This window comes from Gastrolobium bilobum, unplaced genomic scaffold (assembly GCF_033153095.1).
Source record: "Gastrolobium bilobum isolate Gb01-03AN ecotype WA unplaced genomic scaffold, APGP_CSIRO_Gbil_v1 utg9290, whole genome shotgun sequence".
Classification (NCBI taxonomy): Eukaryota; Viridiplantae; Streptophyta; class Magnoliopsida; order Fabales; family Fabaceae; genus Gastrolobium; species Gastrolobium bilobum.
This window is the reverse complement of record NW_026898305.1, coordinates 25,728-47,584: the sequence shown is the minus strand read 5'-3', so window position 1 is coordinate 47,584 and position 21,857 is coordinate 25,728. Positions and strand designations below refer to the sequence as shown.

Sequence of the window (21,857 nt, the reverse complement as noted above, 5' to 3'; positions counted from 1 at the left end):
CTTCATTAGCTACCCGTGGCTTCAAATCGTGCTCAAATCGGAGCACTGTAGTCCAAGTTAGGACAATTTGAAGCAACCCAAGAGAGTGTTGGTCACAGGCCCCGCGCGCTTCAGCGCGCTACCGGGCGCTCAAGCGCGCGCTATCGGGCGCTAAAGCCTCCATCTGGGCGCTTAAGCGCACGGAGGCAGTAAGCATCAGGCATTCCAGTGTGGATGGGCGCTTAAGCGCGCAACAGGGCGCTCAGGCGCGCTATCCTGGGCGCTCAAGCTCCCACGGGGACGTTTTAGCGCGCAGAGACAGAAGCATCTCCTCCTTCAATGGCGAAGGGCGCTTAAGCGCGGACCAGGGCGCTCAAGCGCGCAACTCTGGGCGCTTAAGCCCCACCCTGGGCGCTAAAACACGAGGGGGCAGTAAGCCACCCAACTTTCTGCAGCAAAGGGCGCTTAAGCGCACGCCAGGGCGCTCCAGCGCGCACTCCTGGGCGCTTAAGCCCCCACTTGGGCGCTCCAGCGCGAGGAGGCAGAATGCATTGGCACTCGCAGGGGCAGCAGGGCGCTTGGGCGCGCTCCTGGGCGCTTAAGCGCGCTGCCAGGGAATTCCAATTCCCACATTTCTCAAGTCCAAGCCTAGGGGAAAATGCATCCCCATTACATATCCCAATTGTTCATGCCCCAAAACTAAATCCTAGCCTCATCCAACCTCTCCTCATGAGATTTAGCTAGAATTTGGGCAGCATGACCTTTGTTTTCTCATCGTTTACCAGTTTAAACAAAAGGGTACCTAATTGACTTTCAGCCCAACCAATTCAACAACTCAATACATAACAAGCATGCATATATGGAATTTCAAGTAGGCATCATTTACATTACATATCCTTTACAAATCATAGAACTTAGCTTACAAAACACTATGATCATTCCCTTGGCTCCCATCAACAAAAGGTGTAACCAAAGGCATGAGCATAGGCTAAGTTCATTCAATGAATCAAGGCATACAAATGACCAAGGGCTTTCAAAATAAACTCCTATACATGTCAACTACAAAAGGCATGCATAAACTCAAAAGGAATGCCACATCTCATGCATAATCCAGATATGGCCACTTGCCACCAGAGGCTCCTGCAGCATCCTTACCTGAAAGGGGGTCCCCACAACACGGGGTGAGATATACGAATATATCCAGTAAACCAGGGGTCCTTGGAGCATCTCTCCACCCCACAGTTCCATATCAGTGTAATAGCAATAACAATAATAATGCAGTAAATACATATCTATGCAAAGTGCAATACATCTCCAGGAGAAATCCCTCGAGCTCTCAAGCTGTCCTAAGGAAACTCAGATGCAAATAGTCCTACTGGCCAGCTAACTACCAAGTATGATTTACGCATCGTCATGCCACATACCAACATAGGGAAACACCATCCTATGCCACACCAAATGCATACACATACGTATAACAAAGCATTACACTATTTTATTGCATTTATATACACAATCACAACCTCCACCCTTTCAGGGCTTGGTAGAACAGTCAAGGGAATTACACCCAAGGTCCGAAGGCTTACCTCAATGCTTCAGTCAACCTTTGTTCTTCACCAACAGTTTCAGCAATCAACTTTTACAAACATACACCTACACATGGTGTAATGCAATCAACACATTGCATCCAAGAGTATTTCACAATCAACCATCAATTACTCAATTCAAAGCACAACCCAAGTATGAGCTTACCAATTCCAATGAGCTATTCAAGCTCCATAGCTTGCTCCAATGGTTGATCACTCACGGTTGGTCCAAATGTCTCAATCCTAGACATCACAAGGACCCAATCAATCATTCAACTCACTAATTGTTCAACATGCTAGAATACTAACCAATCCAAGCATGAATTTTCCAATATTATGAACAATTATCAAATGATTATCTAGGCTCATTTCCACCGATTAAATGACATTCCTAGCATTTTCCACAACATGCTCTAAGCTCCATTCTTCCTAGAACATAGCTAATTCAACTACATTTCATAAAAATCCCAATTTACTATTCACAAACCCTAACCCATGCAAATTTCAAGGAATCATGAGGTTCAAGGGCTTAAATCTTACCACCAATGGTTGCACAACAATGATGGAAGTGTTCCTCAAGCTCCCATGGAGGTAGAAGCCACCAAAACTCCAAAATCTCACCAATGGCCGAATTTTTGAGAGCCAATATCCCTCTCCACAATGTTCCCCACTCAAAACAAAGCTTGGATTATGAAAGAGGGCGAGATTCTAAGCGATTTAGGCTTTTGAATCATCCAAAACCATCAAGGTTTGATCTCTCTCTCTCTCTTTCCCTTTTCTTCTTCCCTCTCTTCTCCCTCTCTTCTCTTCTCCTTCTTTTCTGTTTCTCGACGGGCTTCTGGGAAAAATGGGGGCATTTGGTGACTTAAGTCACTTAACTTAGGTTAAGTGGCTCTAAGCGGGTATTGGTTCGTCTATCTATTTAACTCCAATAATTACCAAACTTTACCCAAAAGTCTGGAATGTTATTCTAGGAATATTACTATTTTTATTTTTATATTTTGGGTACTTTTGACAGTACCCATTTATACCCCTTAATTTTCACTGAGTACACTTTTTAACTCCAAAGCGACTCAGATTCATTTTATTAAGCCACATACTTAATTTCATTCACTAAAACATGTTTAATTAATTAATTAATATGGGCTATTATACGGAGGATGAGGAAGAGGATGAGGATGACGCTAAGGTTGAGGAGATAGCTGAACTTGAAGGTGGATTTTCTTTGCGTGATGTCATGAAGGGCATAAATGCCACATTGAAGAAGATATGAAATATGGCGTTGAAACATAAAAAGTGGAGAAAGAGTCACATCGAAAAAGGGAATGAAAGGTTTAGACACATACAGGGAAGGTTCAAGGGTGTAGAAGATAGGCTTGCTCGTCTGGAGCTTGCACGAGGTGAGGAGGTAGCGGAGGCAGCAGGGGATGGGGGTCATATGTCAGATGAGGAGGATGAGCAGACGGAGTCAGACAGGTATGAGGATTAGATTTAGGGTTTAGTTTTTAGTTCATGTAGTTATGGTTTTTTTCATGAATTTCCTTTAAATTTTTGATGTAATCAAGTGACTCTTTTGTTTATGGATTTATGTTTTGTAATGAATGGAACTTTTTTAATCAATGCAAAATGTTTTTCATGTTTTTTTCATGTATGCCCAGTTCAAGTCTGCCACAATCGTCCATAACAAGTCACAACAATGAAGTATATGTGTTTAAAATGGCTAAATCATGTCTTGGTAAGCCTAAACAAACGTTGTGATAGCATACGACGTCGTTTTAGGAATTTAATGTCCAAGTTGCTTTTTTGCATCAGAAATCACGTTCCCTAAGTCACACTACCTTTGTTCATCAGTGTAGAGTGTCAAGAACCTGGAAAAAAAACCCCCATGGAAAACAGATTTGGAGGTCAAAAACAATGTTTTAATCGATTAACCTGTACTGGTTTAATCGACTACAATTTTTGATCGACTAAACCATTACAGGTTAATCGATTAAAACATTGTTTTGGCCTCTAAATCTGTTTTCCACGGTTGTTTTTCACTTGGTTGAGACTCAACACTAATTAACTAAGCAATTTTGACTTGGGGAACATACTTTGCGACACAAAAATGCAATGTCCACGTTAAATTCCTAAATGGTTTATGTATTGTGTCAAAACGTTGGTGTAGGCGTACCAAATCATGATTTAAGCATTTTAAACACCTATAAGTTATTATTCTCAGTTGTTATGGATGACAGTGACTTATGGTTGTTATTATTTGGTCCGTGCGTACCATTTCGGTACAAAAGTTCCATTGCCGACGTTTGTGGGTTATTGAAAAGGGCATATACCTTGGATCCAAACATAGCCTGATCATTACATTCAAAAGAAAATTAAAACAACAAAATACCATAATTTTGTTTAGTAACATCATTACATCAAATACATGAAAGTTAAACCATAAACACATTAAGGCTCTCCCCTGCTTCCTCCACATTTCAAGTCTGTCTAATCCTCATAGGACATGTAGGTTTGTTGTGATCAATTTGTTTGCACATGCTACATCTACTCTGACTGCTTGTGGGTTGAGACTCAACCCAATCCATCTCATTTTGTATCCTTGAAGACTTTGGTCTTCCTTGTGCGCGTACCAAAGATACATCGGGGATAATGGTTGGGCCATCAATTTGTGGAATCAACAACTCATTGCCCATTGGATACCAATGTGCAGCATATACCTTGTCAATTTGTGCAATTGAGAACACATGATCAACATAATCATAGTGGTTCAACTTTACTATCTTGCACACCGCTAAGACGTGACTGCAAGAAAGTCTTCTAGCTGTAAATCGTCCACATTGACATTTGCGATTGAGCAAGTCCACCCTCATTATGTCACCGACATCATGAGTTGATTGATTGTAGGCATCCTCAACTTCAAATAGTTGCAGGTCCCTATCAAAAACCCGCACACGGAGACTCACTGTTAACTGATCATTTTTTTGCATGATATCCTCAACCTTTTTTGCAATTCTCCAACCTTTTGCCAATGCTTTTTGGATCTTTTCACGTCTTTTGACGAAATACTCAACAAGTCTACTTTGAGTCATCTTGACCAATGTTGTTATAGGCAAATTACGTGCATCCCTCAGGACCTTATTGACACACTCAGATAGGTTAGTCGTCATGTGACCAAACTTTCGGCCCTCCTTGTCGTAAGACCTGCACCATTTCTCTTTGGGAATCTGGTCTATCCATGATTTCACTTGTGGGTTATTGTCGACAAATTCCTGAAATCTGATGTCAAAATGAATCTTCAAACTCAGGTACCCTAAAAACAGGAATATTGCATAAGTTAGATACAAATTTGCATAACATACAACATGTACATATCCAGGAAATAGTGTATCTAGTTTCATCAGGGTTTTCTTCAATTCCACATCCCTAAACTTAGTGTTAAAGTTGCTTTCACGGTAAAGTAGACAAAACACATGATACGCAAATGGAGGCTGCCAACCGGCATGATCTCTTACAGCCCTTATGATGCTGGGATGACGATCGGATATTAGACAAATGCCATGCCTATGCGTGACATGAAAACGCATGAGGCTAAGAAACCACGACCAATCTTCCAATCTCTCACCCGGAGGAACTATAGCAAAGGCAATAGGCAGAATGTATCCATTTCCATCTTGTGACGTAGCAATCAAAAGGGTTCCTTTATATTTACCGTACAAATGCGTGCCATCAATTTGGATTATAGGTTTACAATATTTGAAGGCCTCAATGCACTGGTGAAAGGTCTAAAATACCCTGTGAAAGACAGCCTTATCGGTGTAAACTCGTCGTTCATCAACACATTGATCCGTATCAATCTTGAACACAAAACCCATATTAACTTGCGTCATGTATGTCAGCCAACCAGGCAAGAATGCATATGATTTATCCCAGTCACCAAATAACTTCACAATGGCCTTCATTTTAGCCTTCCAAGCCTTCCTATAAGTTATGTTGTTTCCATACAAACGTTGTACCCTCTCTTGAATAAGAACTGGCTTTAAAGATGGATCTTCTTTTAATATACCTATATAAAAAAAAACTCTAAGTCAACACTGTCAGAATACAAACTGATAAACATAAACATACCTTAGGAAGTTAGATACATCGAATACTACATACTCATAATGGCTGCACATATAACATCAGAATCCAACTGTCTATGATCCTGGGTAAGACCTTGGTTTAGGAAAGTGTGTTCTTTGCCCCACTTACTGACCACCCAAGTATTTCCATTCTTCGGCAACAATGCCCTCACATACTAGGGACAACCATCATTATGGTGTCGACACTTCATCACAAATCTATGCTCATCACTTTTTTCCACAACGGCACTACGGTGAGCCTTCATACAAAATAATTTGACTGCATCTTGCAATTTAGATTTGCTACGGAACTGCCAATACAAATATAATGAATCCCCTAATTGCCAGCCACCGTGCAAGTTATCGTCACCTTACAATATCTCTGTTTCATCATTAGGGTGGGCCAAATTAATGAAAGAATAACGTGGGCTTTCGTTCCAAAATGGCTCAATCTCATAACCTACGTCAAAATTTATAAAGCCACCGTTAATACCGATGATAACACAAAGAAGAAATGTTAAATTAAATCTTTAATTCACAATCTTACCACTGCTAACAGGGTCAACACGAAGTGGTCGCGTAACCTGGGAACTCAAGTTTCCTGAGCTTGTGTCAGCATCGAAATCACCCTCTACGTCAGTATCTGACGTGTCACCTAGCAGAATAACACTCTCAGGTTCACCATCCTTATCACTGTCCATATCCTCCTCCTGCTCATCCTAATCTATTTCCCTCAGTGTTATCTAACTTATGACAGGTGCAGGTGCAGATAAATCGACGACTCTTTCTTCTTGACCAAAATATGGTTCACTTCTTGTATGCATGAGTGCAGATGAAGATTGACCACAATCTAATTCAACATATATCTCAATAAAATTTTGAAATTTTCGGTCAACAATTGCATCTATGACACATTCTACATCTTCATCATCACATATATCGTTACCAATGTAGTATATAGAAACCTTACCAACTGTAGACTCTACGCTGACGATCATCCGCTGAACGCATTGGCTGCCTTGCAGACCCAATTTTTGGTGAATTCTCCCCTTTGGCTCATTGTATGTAGTGCCCCGTTTGATTTTCAACATTTTCATTTTTCCTTCAAATTGAACACCATTGGGGTCTTCATATTACTTTCCATCATAGTAGATCATTGTTACATACATGTTTGGACTTGTGCTCATCTTTCCCATGAATTTGGGAGTAGGGTTCTGAAATTGGGGGTTTGGATTCAGATTTTGGAGGTTTGGAGTTGTGCAATGACAATGATTTCACAATATTATGGCTTTAAGGATGGTGGGATGAAATAGAATGTGATTGCAAGGATTACACATGACAAACAAGAGATATTGGTTTACACAACGATAAAATTTGAAATGAGACCGAGAACTTGCAAAATATAGGGTTTCTGTCGACATTTAATCAATTAAATATTGTGTTTTAGTCGATTAAAAATCCCGAAATTTAATCGATCAAGAGGGATTTTTAATTGATTAAATGTCATGTCAATGCAATTTCTGAATTTTGACCATTTAATCGACTAAACCTTCAAGTTAGTTGATTAAAGAGGGACATGTTGGTGGATAGTTCTGGATGAGGGACAAATTGGTTATTAATTAATTAATGAGGGACAAAAGGATCAAAAAGCCAATATTCAATGACAATCAATATCCATCCTTACAATACCACCTTATGCTAGACCTAATATGTCTAACGTCATATAATAATATACATAAAGATATACATAATTTATTATATTATTATTATTTTATTACTATTATTATTAATTTTATTAATATTATTTTTCGTGGGGTATTATAGGTACACAATGAAGACCGAACCCTTGATATACAAATGTGTGAAGGCTCAAGACCGGCAAAAAAATACCTTCGAAGACTGGCACGGTTCTGACCCCCTAGTATCTCTCAAGATAGTCTGAACCCTTGGGATACAAATGTGTGAAGGCTCAAGACTGGACAAAAACACTCCCCGAAGACTGGCGTGGTTCCAACCCCCAATATCTCTCAAGACCCGGCGAGTCTCCAACTCTGGTAAAAGTCCTAGATGGCCAATGTCCCATCTAGACACATTATTTTTATTTATATGCTACTATATTAGCTGTTGTAGGTTTAAAATGTGAGCAACTGAACATCAAAGACCCAAGTCACTTGACATTATTTATTATATATTCATGCCACAAAGAATGTTTATTGTTGAAGAAGTGAATATATATATATATATATATATATATATATATATATATATATATATATATATATATCACCAAGGAAAATATTAGCCTCATGTGATAGGTGACAATAAGTCTCTCCTACACACAAAAAGACGTGAGACTTTTTCTCTTTTTCTGTGTAATGGGACTCTCATAAGTTTGTGAGTGTAACATGAGATATCTTATCTCATATTGCATAAGAAAATATAATCTATCACCAAATCTCCATCTTTCTCTAGGAAATTAATATTTCACTAACTGGTTGACATCTTTTAGTCCAAGATCTTTCTAACCCTATGAGGCTCAAGGTCAAATATTATATCCCCCTTACGAGATGACATCTATCTCCTAACAAAGTCTAGCACAATGTTGTTCGTCTTTACACTTTTACTTTGATTTATCTTTCAATGTTGATACATGATGAAGTCTCCATAATGCACCGATCAAACAACCACACTTAAAGGTCAACATGAAGGCTCGTTGCCAATCAGTTAGATCATTCTTATCTTCACTTCTTGTCATCGAATGAAGACCGGTTTGAAACACTCCCCCGAAGTCTAGGTCAATTCTCACCCTACTAACATTTAAAGTCCTTGATGGCCAACGTCCTATGTAGGCACCCTTTTTATTATTTAAATACTACTATATTAGCTATTGTAAGATTAAAATCGAAGCGGGCGGACATCAAATATCCAACTCACGACTACAATCAACTTTTCCACAACTTAAAAAGAAAGCCTTTAGGGCGATTGTAAGTTGTGGAAGAATGAACCTAGTCGTCTAAATGAGTTGAGATTACAGGCACATCTTTGAAGCAACCAAATATTCAACACAAATGCAAGACAAAATAGAAGATTCTCTTGAAACACTCAAGCATCGCCAACCAAACAATTCATACTTGATGACAATAAATAAACAAGACATGAAGGCCGACATATTACCGATCAGTTTGATCATCGTATCCTGCTTGTGATACAACGAATTACGGGAGGCCGACTTAAGCTTTTATACATCTCTGCACCTTGACTTCGCAGGCTACCAGGCTGGGGGCTTTCGTTTTGGCCGGCCCATTCTACAAACCTAACCAGTTGGGTCCAATCTTTAAATCCATACCTAGAACCTTCTAAAGGGCACCCATGATGATCCATATAGGCTCATCACTCTGGTTTTCCCCTTATCCTACACTGTTGCCCACTGTGCATTGACAGTAGGGTAGCATATCTTGTCTCCTTGACAAGACAAGGCTAGGTGACAACTCTTAATTTTCTCTCTCCCACGCTTAACAAAAGGACCCCTTCTCTAAATACCTTCCTCACACATGGAATAGGATCATCTTCTTCTCTATGCATCTCAAGAGTTGTTACTCTGCACATTTGTAGAGCACTCTAACCTCTCTCACACACTTTCCCCTTTGATATGCAGCACCATGGGAAGCCTCTACAGTGCTTGGTTTATACCATTGCCACTATGAGAACCCCTAGATTGACATACTCTACCCTCCATAGGGTACATTTACGAACCACCAATGATTCAATATATATATATATGTATATATATATATATATATGTATATATATATATATATGAGTTTAATGTCTTATGTTGTTGAGATAATTTAATTTCCTACGAACACATAAAGTGTGTGGGCTTCATGTTTTCTTTTTCTCTCTTTTTTTTCACATGACCCCACATGGGTCCTATATATTTTTATGTGTGTGTAGGAGATAATTGTATTTCCTACAACATGAGAAGCATCAAATCCTATATATATATGTGTATATGTGTGTGTGTGTGTGTGTGTGTGTGTGTGGGGTAGGATATTCTTACACCGATATAAGAGTCAGAAGTCTTATATTCAATCTTGACCATTGATCTACATGTATCCAATGACTCACATTACTAAAAAACTTAGATCCTTTGGATATAAGTGAGATCAACGGACAAGATTGAGAATGTAACTTACACTGGTGTAAAATGATCTTGACAATATATATATATATATATGTGTGTGTGTGTGTGTGTGTGTGTGTGTTGTGTGTGTGTGTGTGTGTAGGTTCATTTTTCTACAGTTAATGTAGATAAGTTATCTACGTTAATCCCAAAATAACGTTGTTTTGAGGCAGAAATTAAAGTATTTTTGTAATTATAATTTATTTCAGGATTATAATAGTCTTTTTAATTATAATTTTTTAACCCAAAACGTCGTTGTTTTGGAAGTGAATGTAGATAACTTATATGCAGTTAATGTAGAAATATTAAAGTATGTATATATATATATATATAAGGGTTCTTTCGACTCCAGAGTAAGATTTAGGGATCTCAGCTATTGATGGACTAAAATCAACGATTAAGATCCTGTAAGTCTTACTCTGGATTCAAAATATATATATATATATATATATATGACAAAATTATTTTACACGGCTATAAGGATAACAATTCTTATAATCAATGAAGCGTTAGATGCAAATGGGATGAGTTTAGTATTATGAGTAGACTTAAAAAAAGTAATTAAAGATAATTCCTATTGTAAATTCTTAATATACAATATTTAATGGGTTTGTATATAAAAAATTTCATCCCTTTGAACAATATCTACACATGGAAATTTTGGAACCAAACTACACGAGTGACATCTTGAGATACCAAAATGTTATATTTACTCGTTTAAACATGATTCTCAGGACTCTCAGTTTGGTACCACATTCTTTAACAATGAAAAAGACATTCGTACACAGTTCCAACAATCTTAATAATTTAAGTATCGTCACCACTGGCTTTGAATTTTTCACTCCGAGCTCCGAGTTTGCTATCTGCCGTGGATGTCTGTAATACTGACATTGTTGATGGAGTGCAATCTAAGGCTTTCATCAGAGGATAATGAACTAAGCATATTCTGCCTCAGGATGAATGCAGGTTGCCTTGGAGGAGGAAGATCCACAATCTCACTGTTGAGCATAGAAATTACTGCAGCCATATTAGGCCTGTCCGCAGCAAATTCTTGTACACACAAAAGTCCTATGTGTATGCACCTTATAATATGCTTTTCAAGGCTAGGATCATATATTCCTGGATCTACTAAAGATATAACATCTTCTTCCTTCCATTGTATCCAGACCTAAGAATGAAAAAAAAAAATCAATCGATTTTAAGTTTTATCAGAAAAAAGACTACAAAGCTTCTTCCACAATTATGCCAGGGATGAATTTTAGAGACTTACAAGTCCCAAGAGGGTAAGAGAATTGTCATTGTCATACAAACTTGAGTTTCTTCTTGCACTAACAATCTCAAGTAGCAAAACTCCAAAGCTAAAGACATCTGATTTCTCTGAAAACACTCCTTGCATTGCATATTCAGGGGACATATAACCACTGCATTGAAATATAAAAAATTGATTCTCCATGTATGTGACATTAACCTCAGACAAAAAAGAAGGCACACTTACTATGTTCCCACAACCCTTTGGGTATTGCCCTGATCTTCACTGCCTCCAAAGATTCTTGCCATACCAAAGTCTGATATTTTTGGATTTAGTTCCTCATCTAGCAAGATATTACTTGCCTTCAAATCTCTATGTATGATTTTTAGCCTGGAATCTCTGTGGAGATAAAGCAATCCTCTAGCTATTCCTTCTATTATGCTAAAGAGCTTTCTCCAATCTAAGATTTTAGTTTTTGATGAATCTGCAAATGTAAAATCCAAAAGATAGCCTATTATTTTGAACTTGTGCTTTCTAGTAAGCCCATATTAGCATGCTTTCAAGAAAAGTCACTAAGTGTGAAACTATTGATTATATTTTTTGGATAAGAAAATTATATATGCTTAATAAAGTAATACATGAAAGCTTTGATTTGCATGAGACATACTAAAGGGCCATCAAAAGAACTAACCAAACACATACGCATCCAAACTTCTATTTGGCATGTACTCATATATTAGCATCTTTTCTTCTCCTTCAATACAGCAGCCAAGAAGTTTTACTAGATTGCGGTGTTGAAGCTTAGATATTACCAAAACTTCATTCATGAATTCTTCTAGTCCTTGTCCAGATGCTCTAGAAAGTCTTTTAACCGCTATTTCCTTACCATCTTGCAGTTTCCCCTGCAATACAATATCAAGAAACAGAAACTATAAACATTGACTTAAACAAGAATAACTTGCTAGATTTAATATACCTTGTATACTGCACCAAAACCACCCTGCCCAAGTTTGTTGGATGAGTGGAAGTAATTTGTGGCAGTTGCAAGCTTTTCAAAGCTAAATTGTAATAGCTCCTGTAGCTTAGCTTGTGATAATTTTCCAATTACTTTGTCGTTTGTGTGTTCTTTAGATTCAGATATTTCACCTGTTTTAAATCGATTAAATCCACTGTTCTTCTTTTTCCTCCTCCAAATGACATATGCACAAGTGAAAATCAGGAAAGTTCCTATTATCACTGTAACTGTAATGATGACTTTTTTGTTTCGTCCTTTGTCTGCAATTGAGGAACATCAACATCAACAACAACAACACTTTTATCTCCAATTAACTGAGGTCGGCAATTTGGGGAACATAAACATATAAAATTGAAAATTGAAGAATTTATGCCTAAAGAAAATAAATATGGTCAAGTTAAAGAACTGTATATAAATTTTTGTTCTAATAATACCTGTCATACCAAGTTCTGTATAGGCTACACGAACGTAAAGATCAATTCCTCCACTTGAGAATTGTTGTATATCAATTAGATCCCTATTCCAAGACATACAGCCAATTGCATTATCATATGCATATGCAATGCAAGAGCAATTCTCCAAGCACCCGCTTCTGCATGTGTCTTGTGTAACAGATGACCCTTGTGCAAAATCAGGAACTTTGATCATCTGCAATGTCAAAAACCCATCTGCTTTATTACTGTCCACACTTGTGTTTTGATTGTTGGTCCTTTCACATTGCAGAGGTGTGCTTCTAACACATGCACGAGTCCAGTTTTGTCTATTCCATTCCTCTTTGTTCCTTGGCTCAAACCCTTTCAAACAGCTACATATTGGTGAGCCCTGTGAGCTACAGCTTGCAAATGCCCCACATATACCATAAACATCACAATCTGATTGGTGACTTGTCCATGTAACTTGCCATTGCTCCTTCTCGTCATCCCAATTATTTTGCACATATTGGCCTTGGGGATTCAAGGTAAGCATTACGAGTCCCATCCCATATGCTGTGAAAGATATTTCAATTGTTCCATTCCCATCATCTTCAACTTTAATACCATTCAGATACGCAGTTCCCATGTTTAATACCCCTATAAAAACCTGACCATTCCATGGACCACTGCGCCAGTATGGTTGAGTTCCATTCAGAATGAACAGTTCAGGAATCTTTAGGCGTTCAACACTGAAAGAAAAGCTTCCAATGGATGGATCAGAAAGGCTTTTCCATGATGTAAGTTCTACTTTCTTACCTGTTATTTTGTTGCTTGTAATTTTCATATGGGGTAACCAAGTATTTGAAGGATGGTTGAAGCTATCCCATATGGTGTTTCCTGTTGTGTTATCCAGCAAGAGAAGGCTTCCATAATCTGAAAGTTGGGAAGTAGAATTGGATGCAATATTGGACACATTTGATGACCAAAGAACCTGTTTGTTTCCATTCAATACCACAAGATTGCCATCTTCAGATATTGTAACAACCCCAGAAGAATCATTCAATGGTTGATTTCTATTAGCCACCCATGTGACAGTGAGGTTGGACTTCCACCAAATTCCTACATAGCGATTTGTAGAGTCAGTGCTGAAGAACCCCAAGGTGAAGTTTCCACTATTGGAGCTAAGAGTTTCAGGGTCCTTGATGAATTTATGTGATGTGATGCTGTCTTTGGCAATACCATCAACATCTAAAATATAACAACTCAAGATAATAAAAACATACAACAAATTTTTGCAGCTTTTGAAATCCATTACTGGCATGAATTCAATATGTTCAAAACACTATGATCATGATGATGGATTATAGATCAAGTAAATATCTATCTTTTCTTCTACACTGGAATTTAGTAAATAAATTCTTTCGTTGCCTTGCTTTGGAATAGAAGAATTATTCAATATTTTTTTTAGTTGAAGCCTCCCCTGGTAATTACAAAACTTACCTAAGAAAAAAATAACTTACACCCAGTAGAGAGTTTTCGAAAATTATTTTAAACTATATGATTACATAGTAGGTACTTCTAAATCTAATCTTATGATATGTAAAAATTCTATTATATTAAAATAATTCCTTTTTGGAAAATATATAAAAATTGAATTTTTAGAATCATCTATATTAAGATATTAAGTTATATACATATTAAAAAAATTGAAGAAGTAAAGAAGTCAATGCCTTAATGGAATGATAGTTAGGGGTTTTAGGTAGTTTGTAAGAAATTTCCAATTCAATCTTCAACCGTAAGCAACTATTTTAAGATAAAACAATTGGTTTTTTTAATAATTATAAAAAAAGCTTTAGGATAAATAAAGGGGAAGGATATACTTACCACCAAGAAAATTGATCACCTTTACAACTAACCTAATCACCATTGATTTCTGTCAATTTAACTGTTATAATTTATTAGAAATTGTTGGGTCACATTTATTAATTAATTATTAATTCTTAATAAATCTAATAAATTATAACCGCTAGATTGACGGAAATCAACGAAGATTGAGTTGGTTATAAATATGGTAAACTTTTTTGATGGTAAAAATATCATGCTCCATAAATAAATAAAATAGATTAATTTGCGTTGTTCTAGCATGCACAAACTTGTCAATATTTGTGTAACATCCCGAGCGCTGACGAGGGCGGGGAGTGATCGCTGGTGTGAAAGGGCATGGATAAGGAGCGGCTCCTGACAGGCTTCCAGCGAGGGGTTACATGAACGAATGAATCGAATCGACACCCGGAAGAGAGGGATTCCAAAGACTGTGCAGGTATGAGACTGCACAGTTTGGAATAACTTATAAGAATTAATTAGTACTACCTATACTAACAAGATGCACCTGCTTTTCGGTAGCTCAGAACGGAAGAAATTCATAGTTAAGCGTGCTTGACTTGGAGCAATCCTGGGAAGTTTTACCGGGAAGTGTGCGAGTGAGGAAAAAGCACACTGAAAAGTCTCGTGTTAGTATGTGGGGATAGTCGTTGATTCTTGAAGCGGCTGGGCGTTACAAGTGGTATCAGAGCAGGGCCTCTCTTCCAGTACGGTGTGGTTCGAGGAGGAACCAGGCGGAAGCTGGTGGGCATGTAACATCCCGAGCGCTGACGAGGGCGGGGAGTGATCGCCGGTGCGAAAGGGCATGGATAAGGAGCGGCTCCTGACAAGCTTTCAGCGGGGGGTTACACCTGACAGGCTTCCAGCGGGGGGTTACATGAACGAATGAATCGAATCGACACCCAAAAGAGAGGGATTCCAAAGACTGTGCAGGTATGAGACTGCACAGTTTTGGATAGCTTATAAGAATTAATTGGTACTACCTATACTAACAAGATGCATCTGCTTTTCGGTAGCTCGGAACGGAAAAACTCCATAGTTAAGCGTGCTTGACTTGGAGCAATTCCTGGGAAGTTTTTCCGGGAAGTGTGCGAGTGAGGAAAAAGCACACTGAAAAGTCTCGTGTTAGTATGTGAGGATAGTCGTTGATTCTTGAAGCGGCCGGGCGTTACAATTTGGTGAACTGGTCGTATCATAGAAAAAAAATATAATTATCGTTCACATTACATAAGATATTTGACTTGCATTAATTAATTTTGGAACATCTTTTTATTTATAACTTCAAATTAACAATAGATTGGATATATTGGGCATCAGTAAAGCATAATTTCAAATAGTATAATAATTTAAAGAAAATTTGGAGAACTTGCTTTATTAGTTAGTTTATTAATTACTAGGGGACGCTTCCACCAAAACAAGTTTGAATAATCATTCTACTCCCATAGATGGCAGACTAAAGATTTTTCTAGGAGCGGCTGCATAGCATCCCTTTTTGACTTATAGGTGGAAGAAGGAAAAAGATAGTTATGTAATATTTATGATATGGCAGCTGAAGTTTGTTGTCTGTTTTTGACTTGAATTGTTATTTTTTATATGTTGGTGCATAGACATTATTGATCCGGGAGGATCGGGAATATCCAACCGAAAATTGATGATTGTATCTTGGATTGGTAAGCTTGCGCGAGTTTATGGAAGAGTCGTCGCAAGGGATAATGGTAATGGATCAACATGCACAATAAGATTTGCATATAGCCAAAGGTCTACCTAAAAAGTTTAACCTTTTATTTATATGTGGAGTTACCTGTAGGAGTGAAGTCTTGATAAGAATAGGACCGTTGGAGAATATGATAACTTGTCTTATTATTTATCCCTTAGGCATAGGATAGGGGATCCTATCCTTATCTCTTTAACTTGCCACTTTTCGTTAGTAATGCTCCCAAAAACTATGGGCTGATAGCATGGGTTCATATCAGACATTATCACATAATCCCAATTCAATATGAAACTAGCCAAAGTCTAAAAACGTCATAATCATTTGTGCATTGCATGATGAGTGTAACATCCTCGTCTCGAGCTGGTTCAATTAACATACATACGATACTAAAATATGCATTAGCAGAAGGCTTAACATATGATCTTACATTAGGTTACGAAAATATAAGCTAACTTTTTTCTTTTCTTAAATTCGTTTCATATGATATATATCATCCATCAAAAATCGGACAGCAAAACGGCTGTAACCCAGACAAATGGGGATTTAGATGTAACGTTTGACCACTTCAAGAATCAATGACTATCCCTACATACTAATACAAGATTTTTCAATCTGCTTTTTCCTCACTCGACACTTCTTGGGAAAACTTCACAGGAGGTCACTCATCCCAGAAGTACTGCAAGTCAAGCACGCTTAACTATTGAGTTCTTCTGTTCTGGGCTACCGAAAAATAGATGCATCTTGTTAGTATAGGTAGTACAAATTAATTCTTATAAGTTATCCTCAACTGTATCATACCATACCAGCACAGTCTCTGGAATCCCTCTCTTTCGAGTGTTGATTCGATTCATTCATGTACCATCGCCGCTTGCTAGGAGCCGCTCTTTGTCTGTGCCCTTTCGCAACGGCGATCACTCCTCGTCCTCGTCAGCGCCAGGGATGTTACATGCCCACCAGCTTCCGCCTAGTTCATCCTCGAACCACACTGTACAAGGAGAAAGGCTCTGCTCTGATACCATAAATTTAACGAAATGTAATGTGAATTACTAACTGTGCACTGTTTGCATACGAAAACGTAAAACTTATAAATTTAACACTTTTTATCTAAACATAACTTGTTTGGCATATATTGAACTTTCTTACACTTAACACATCATTTATTCATTTCTGGACTCTACCAGTTGCTTAAACAGCGGTGCGAAATACCCAGCGAAAAACATTATTCACGAGATTTTCGCGAAAAGTGCTAGACTCTATAATTTTCCCCTTTGAACTCATATTTGGCATCAGAATTGCTAAATTAGGTCTTTAATCTCAATTTGCTTATTTTCAAGTTCTATCGGTTGCTACACAGCAGTGTAGAATACCCGGCAGAAGACACTGTTTATGACCAAGTCATGATTACAGTCAAAATAATTGAAATCACGTTTTGAATCTAATTATGACATTTAAATCCTTAAATTAAATCTCTAATTTAAGATTTAGCAGTTGGGGTTGTTATAACGAGGATAAGGCATGATTCAGGAAAACTAATCCCTTATGGTGGAAAATCAATGAAAAAACGAAACAAAGGTGTGATGTTTTATAAGTAAATAAAAATTAATAAAGGGGTGGTACATTTAATGTAAGAGCATTTGAATTTCCATATCCATCTAAACATTTTAAAAACCAAAACTTCAAACTTCTCCTTAAATAGCCCTGCCATGTTATATGTTCTTTGACAAAGAAAAGGTTATACTTAAAATGTTCCAAGTTCCAACAACCCTTTTTTAATTCACAACACCTTAATTGGCAGTAACAACAACCTTTAACGAAGCTCTAGTTTGCTATCTGCCACTGATGTCTGAAACACTAACAGTGTTGAGGGAGTACAATCCATTGCTTGCTACAGAGGACCCTGAACTCAACACATTCTGTATGTACGCAGGTTGCTTTGGAGAAGGAAGATCAAGATTCTCATTGTTAAGCATAGAAATTACAGCAGCCATACTAGGCCTGTCTGCAGCAAATTCTTGTACACACAAAAGTCCTATGTGTAATGACCTTATAATATGCTCATTAAGGCTAGGATCATATATTCCTTGATCAATTAGAGATAAAATGTTGTCTTCTGTCCATTGTATCCATGCCTAAAATGAAAAAAAAAAAACAAGTATCCAACATTTGGAAATTTTATCATCAAAAGGCTACATAACATAACCCCTATAATAGGATTAGGAAAGAATTTGACTTACAAATATTAAAAGGGTCAGAGAATTATCATCGTTATAGAAACATGAGTTTCGTTTTCCGCTAACAATCTCTAGTAGCAAAACTCCAAAGCTAAAGACATCTGATTTCTCTGAAAACACTCCTTGCATTGCATATTCAGGAGACATATAGCCACTGCATTAAAATGTAACACAATTTATTATTCACGTATGCTACAATAATTTTGGACAAAGAAGAAGGTGTACTCACTATGTTCCAACAACTCTTCTAGTATTGGCCTGATCTTCACTCCCTCCAAATATTCTAGCCATACCAAAATCTGATATTTTTGGATTGAGCTCCTCATCTAGCAAGATATTACTTGCCTTCAAATCTCTATGTATGATTTTTAGCCTTGAATCTCTATGAAGATAAAGCAATCCTCGTGCTACTCCTTCTATTATGCTAAATCGTTTTCTCCAATCAAGAAGTTTACTTTTTGAAGGATCTAATAAACCATAAGGTAGAATTATAATGAAGTTACAAGATGAAGCAATCCCATCTATATCAACAAATTAGGATGATTTCAAGAGAATTCACAAGCAGTGAAAAAATTGTTCATATTCATATATAATAGATAAAGGGAAAATTAGGTAAAGGGAAAATTGGATATGGGACAGATGCTAAAGGGGTATCAGTGAACTAACCAAAGATAAATGCATCCAAACTTTTATTTGGCATGTACTCATATATCAACATCTTTTCCTCTCCTTCAATACAGCATCCAAGAAGTTTTACAAGATTGCGGTGTTGAAGCTTAGAAATCACAGCTACTTCATTCATGAATTCTTCTAGACCTTGTCTAGATGCTCTAGAAAGTCTTTTAACTGCTATTTCCTGACCATCTTGCAGTTCCCCCTATAATACGTTATGCATAAACATAAACTATAGACAATGATTTCATATACTACTAACTTTGCTTGATTTAGTAGTGTACCTTGTGTACTGGACCAAAACCACCCTGACCAAGTTTCTTGGATGGGTGAAAGTTGTTTGTGGCAGTTGCAAGCTTTCCAAAATCAAATATTAATAGCTCCTGGAGCTTAACTTGTGATAGTTCTCCGATTACATTGGCACTTGTATATTCTGCAGGTGATTCACCTCTATTCAATTGTAGGATTCCATCACTGTTCTTTTTCCTAGCTGGTTTATTTACAGTGCCACGAATTAGCAAGAGGGAGACACAACATACATAAATGTATACGGGAAGCGATTAGAAATTGTTAATCAATTAAAGAAAAAGAGAACACAAACTAGTTACCAAAAAGAATTTTGAGCATGCCTTTTATGTAGTTTACATCGACTGTAGCAATATATAGAAAACTCGTATGAGTAAATTTGAATCCATGATATATTACCTTGATGGTTAGAAATCCTTCTCCACATGATATATGCACAAGTGACAATTATGGCAGTTCCTATTGTCACTGTTATAGTAATGATGACTGTCTTGTTTCTCCCTTTATCTGTAATTTAGGAAAAACAAAAAATTTATATTTCTAATCCAAACCACTTAGAAAGGATCAAGCCTAAGAAGTGTATTTCAAATTCTTGTGCAGATAAAAACTAGCATACAATGTTAAGATTACCAAGTTCTGTGTAGGCCACACGAAAATATAGATCAAGTCCTCCATTTGAGAATTGCTGTATGTCTATTAGATTCTCAGTCCAAGACATACAACCAATATTAGCATCATATGAATATGCAATGCATGAGCAATTCTCCAAACACTGACTTCTGCATGTGTCTGATGTAAGTGTGAGAGATGACCCATCTGCAAAATCAGGAACTTTGATCATCTGCAATGGCAAAAACCCATCTGCTTTATTACTATCCACACTTTTGTTTTGATTATTGGTCCTTTCACATTGTAGTGGTGTGCTCCTAACACATCCACTAGTCCAGTTTTTTCTATTCCATTCCTCTATGTTCTTTGGCTCAAACCCTCTCAAACAGCTGCATATTGGTGAGCTCTGAGAATTACAGCTTGCAAAAGGCCCACACACACCATAAACATCACAATCCAAGTCATGACTATTCCATCTTACTTGCCATTCTTTCTTCACTCTATCCCACCAATTCTCTTGAAAATTTCCTTGAGAATTCAAGATATAGATTATGAAACCAACCTCATCAACTTCTGTAGCAGAGAGAACAATTCTTCCTTGCCCATCATCACCAACACGGAAACCACCTAGATAAAAAGCTTTCATTGCTGGTATCCCAGTAAAGATCCTACCATTCCAAGGACCAGAGCGCCAATATGGTCTAGTTTCATTCCAAATGAACACTTCAGGAATACTAAGGCGTTCAACACTTAAAGAGAAGCTTCCAGTGGATGGATCGGAAGGGCTTTTCCATGATGTGAGTTTTACTTTCTCACTTGTTCTTTTGTTGCTTGTGAGTTTTATACCCTCCAATAATGCATCTGAAGGATGCTCAAAACTCTGCCATATGCTGTTTCCTGTTGAGCTTTCTTGCAGTACAAGGTTCCCAGAATCTAGAAGTTGAGAACTAGAATTGGATACAATATGGGACACATTTGATGACCAAATAACTTGTTTCTGTCCATTCAATACCACAAGGTTGCCATCTTCAGATATTGTTACAACCCCAGATGAATCATTCAGTGGTTGGTTTCTGTTAGCGACCCATATGACAGTGAATTTTGGTTGCCACCAAATTCCCACATAGCGATTTGTAGAATTTTGAGGGCTGAAAAAGCCCAAGGTGAAGTTACCACCGTTGGAGGTTAGAGTTGCAGGGTCCTTGATGAACTGTGATGATGTGATGGTGACTATGGCAACACCAACATCTAAAAAATAAAAGTAGACTATGATCAAAACGAAGAACAAATTTGTGAACTTGTTCAAACCCATTACACATGTGATTATTTTTCTTACGATAATGGTGGATTTAGTTTTCATAAATGATTTTTATTTTTTTTCTTGATTGAGGCTTCCCTTTTGAGAGTCAACACGATTTGTTGTGGGGCTTTCGCTGTTTATTCTTTACTCAAGTTGTTTCTCGTCGTTTAATTACTACTAAAATAATGTATAAAAATAACTTATCTGGTGTTCAACTTGTTTATATAAATATATATATATATATATATATATATATATATATATATATATATATATATATATATATGGGGTATGTTATATTTACAAACTTTTTTGTTTACAAATGCTTACAAACTACACTATCTTCTCCTGGAACACTGATCTAAAAATAATCAAGTTATTGATGACCGGGCGAAACCAAGAAATAACTCCTCAAAACAATTCCATCGAATTGAGTATGATTGTATGTGTGATAGCATCTACTATACCATGAATATCAATGAACCCTATTATTGAAATCGCTCAGGATACCCTTTTTTAGTTTCTAAAATAGAATTTATTTCTTAGTTCAACTCTTATCTTACTAAGAACATAGTGTAATTTGTAAAAATTTTCAAAA

The 21,857-nt window shown here is 37.2% G+C and overlaps 2 protein-coding genes and 1 long non-coding RNA gene across 3 annotated transcripts; all 3 read right to left on the bottom strand.

Annotated features, from left to right (window-relative positions):
• Positions 1 to 884: 884 nt before the first annotated feature.
• On the bottom strand, positions 885 to 1,809 carry LOC133314773 (uncharacterized). Its single transcript, XR_009752003.1, has 3 exons — positions 1,732 to 1,809; positions 1,566 to 1,632; positions 885 to 1,134 (listed from the first exon to the last, which is right to left on the bottom strand). It is a non-coding gene; the product is annotated as an uncharacterized LOC133314773 (long non-coding RNA).
• An 8,919-nt stretch (positions 1,810 to 10,728) lies between these two features.
• On the bottom strand, positions 10,729 to 13,858 carry LOC133314775 (G-type lectin S-receptor-like serine/threonine-protein kinase At1g11330). The gene is made up of 6 exons (XM_061516299.1): positions 12,577 to 13,858; positions 12,095 to 12,393; positions 11,810 to 12,020; positions 11,365 to 11,578; positions 11,140 to 11,290; positions 10,729 to 11,037 (listed from the first exon to the last, which is right to left on the bottom strand). The coding sequence occupies exons 1-6, from the start codon at positions 13,856 to 13,858 to the stop codon at positions 10,729 to 10,731; spliced, it is 2,466 nt and encodes an 821-aa protein (XP_061372283.1).
• A 4,109-nt stretch (positions 13,859 to 17,967) lies between these two features.
• On the bottom strand, positions 17,968 to 21,271 carry LOC133314774 (G-type lectin S-receptor-like serine/threonine-protein kinase At1g11300). The gene is made up of 7 exons (XM_061516298.1): positions 19,981 to 21,271; positions 19,750 to 19,857; positions 19,329 to 19,534; positions 19,039 to 19,249; positions 18,602 to 18,839; positions 18,376 to 18,526; positions 17,968 to 18,270 (listed from the first exon to the last, which is right to left on the bottom strand). The coding sequence occupies exons 1-7, from the start codon at positions 21,269 to 21,271 to the stop codon at positions 17,968 to 17,970; spliced, it is 2,508 nt and encodes an 835-aa protein (XP_061372282.1).
• Between the last annotated feature and the right edge of the window lie 586 nt (positions 21,272 to 21,857).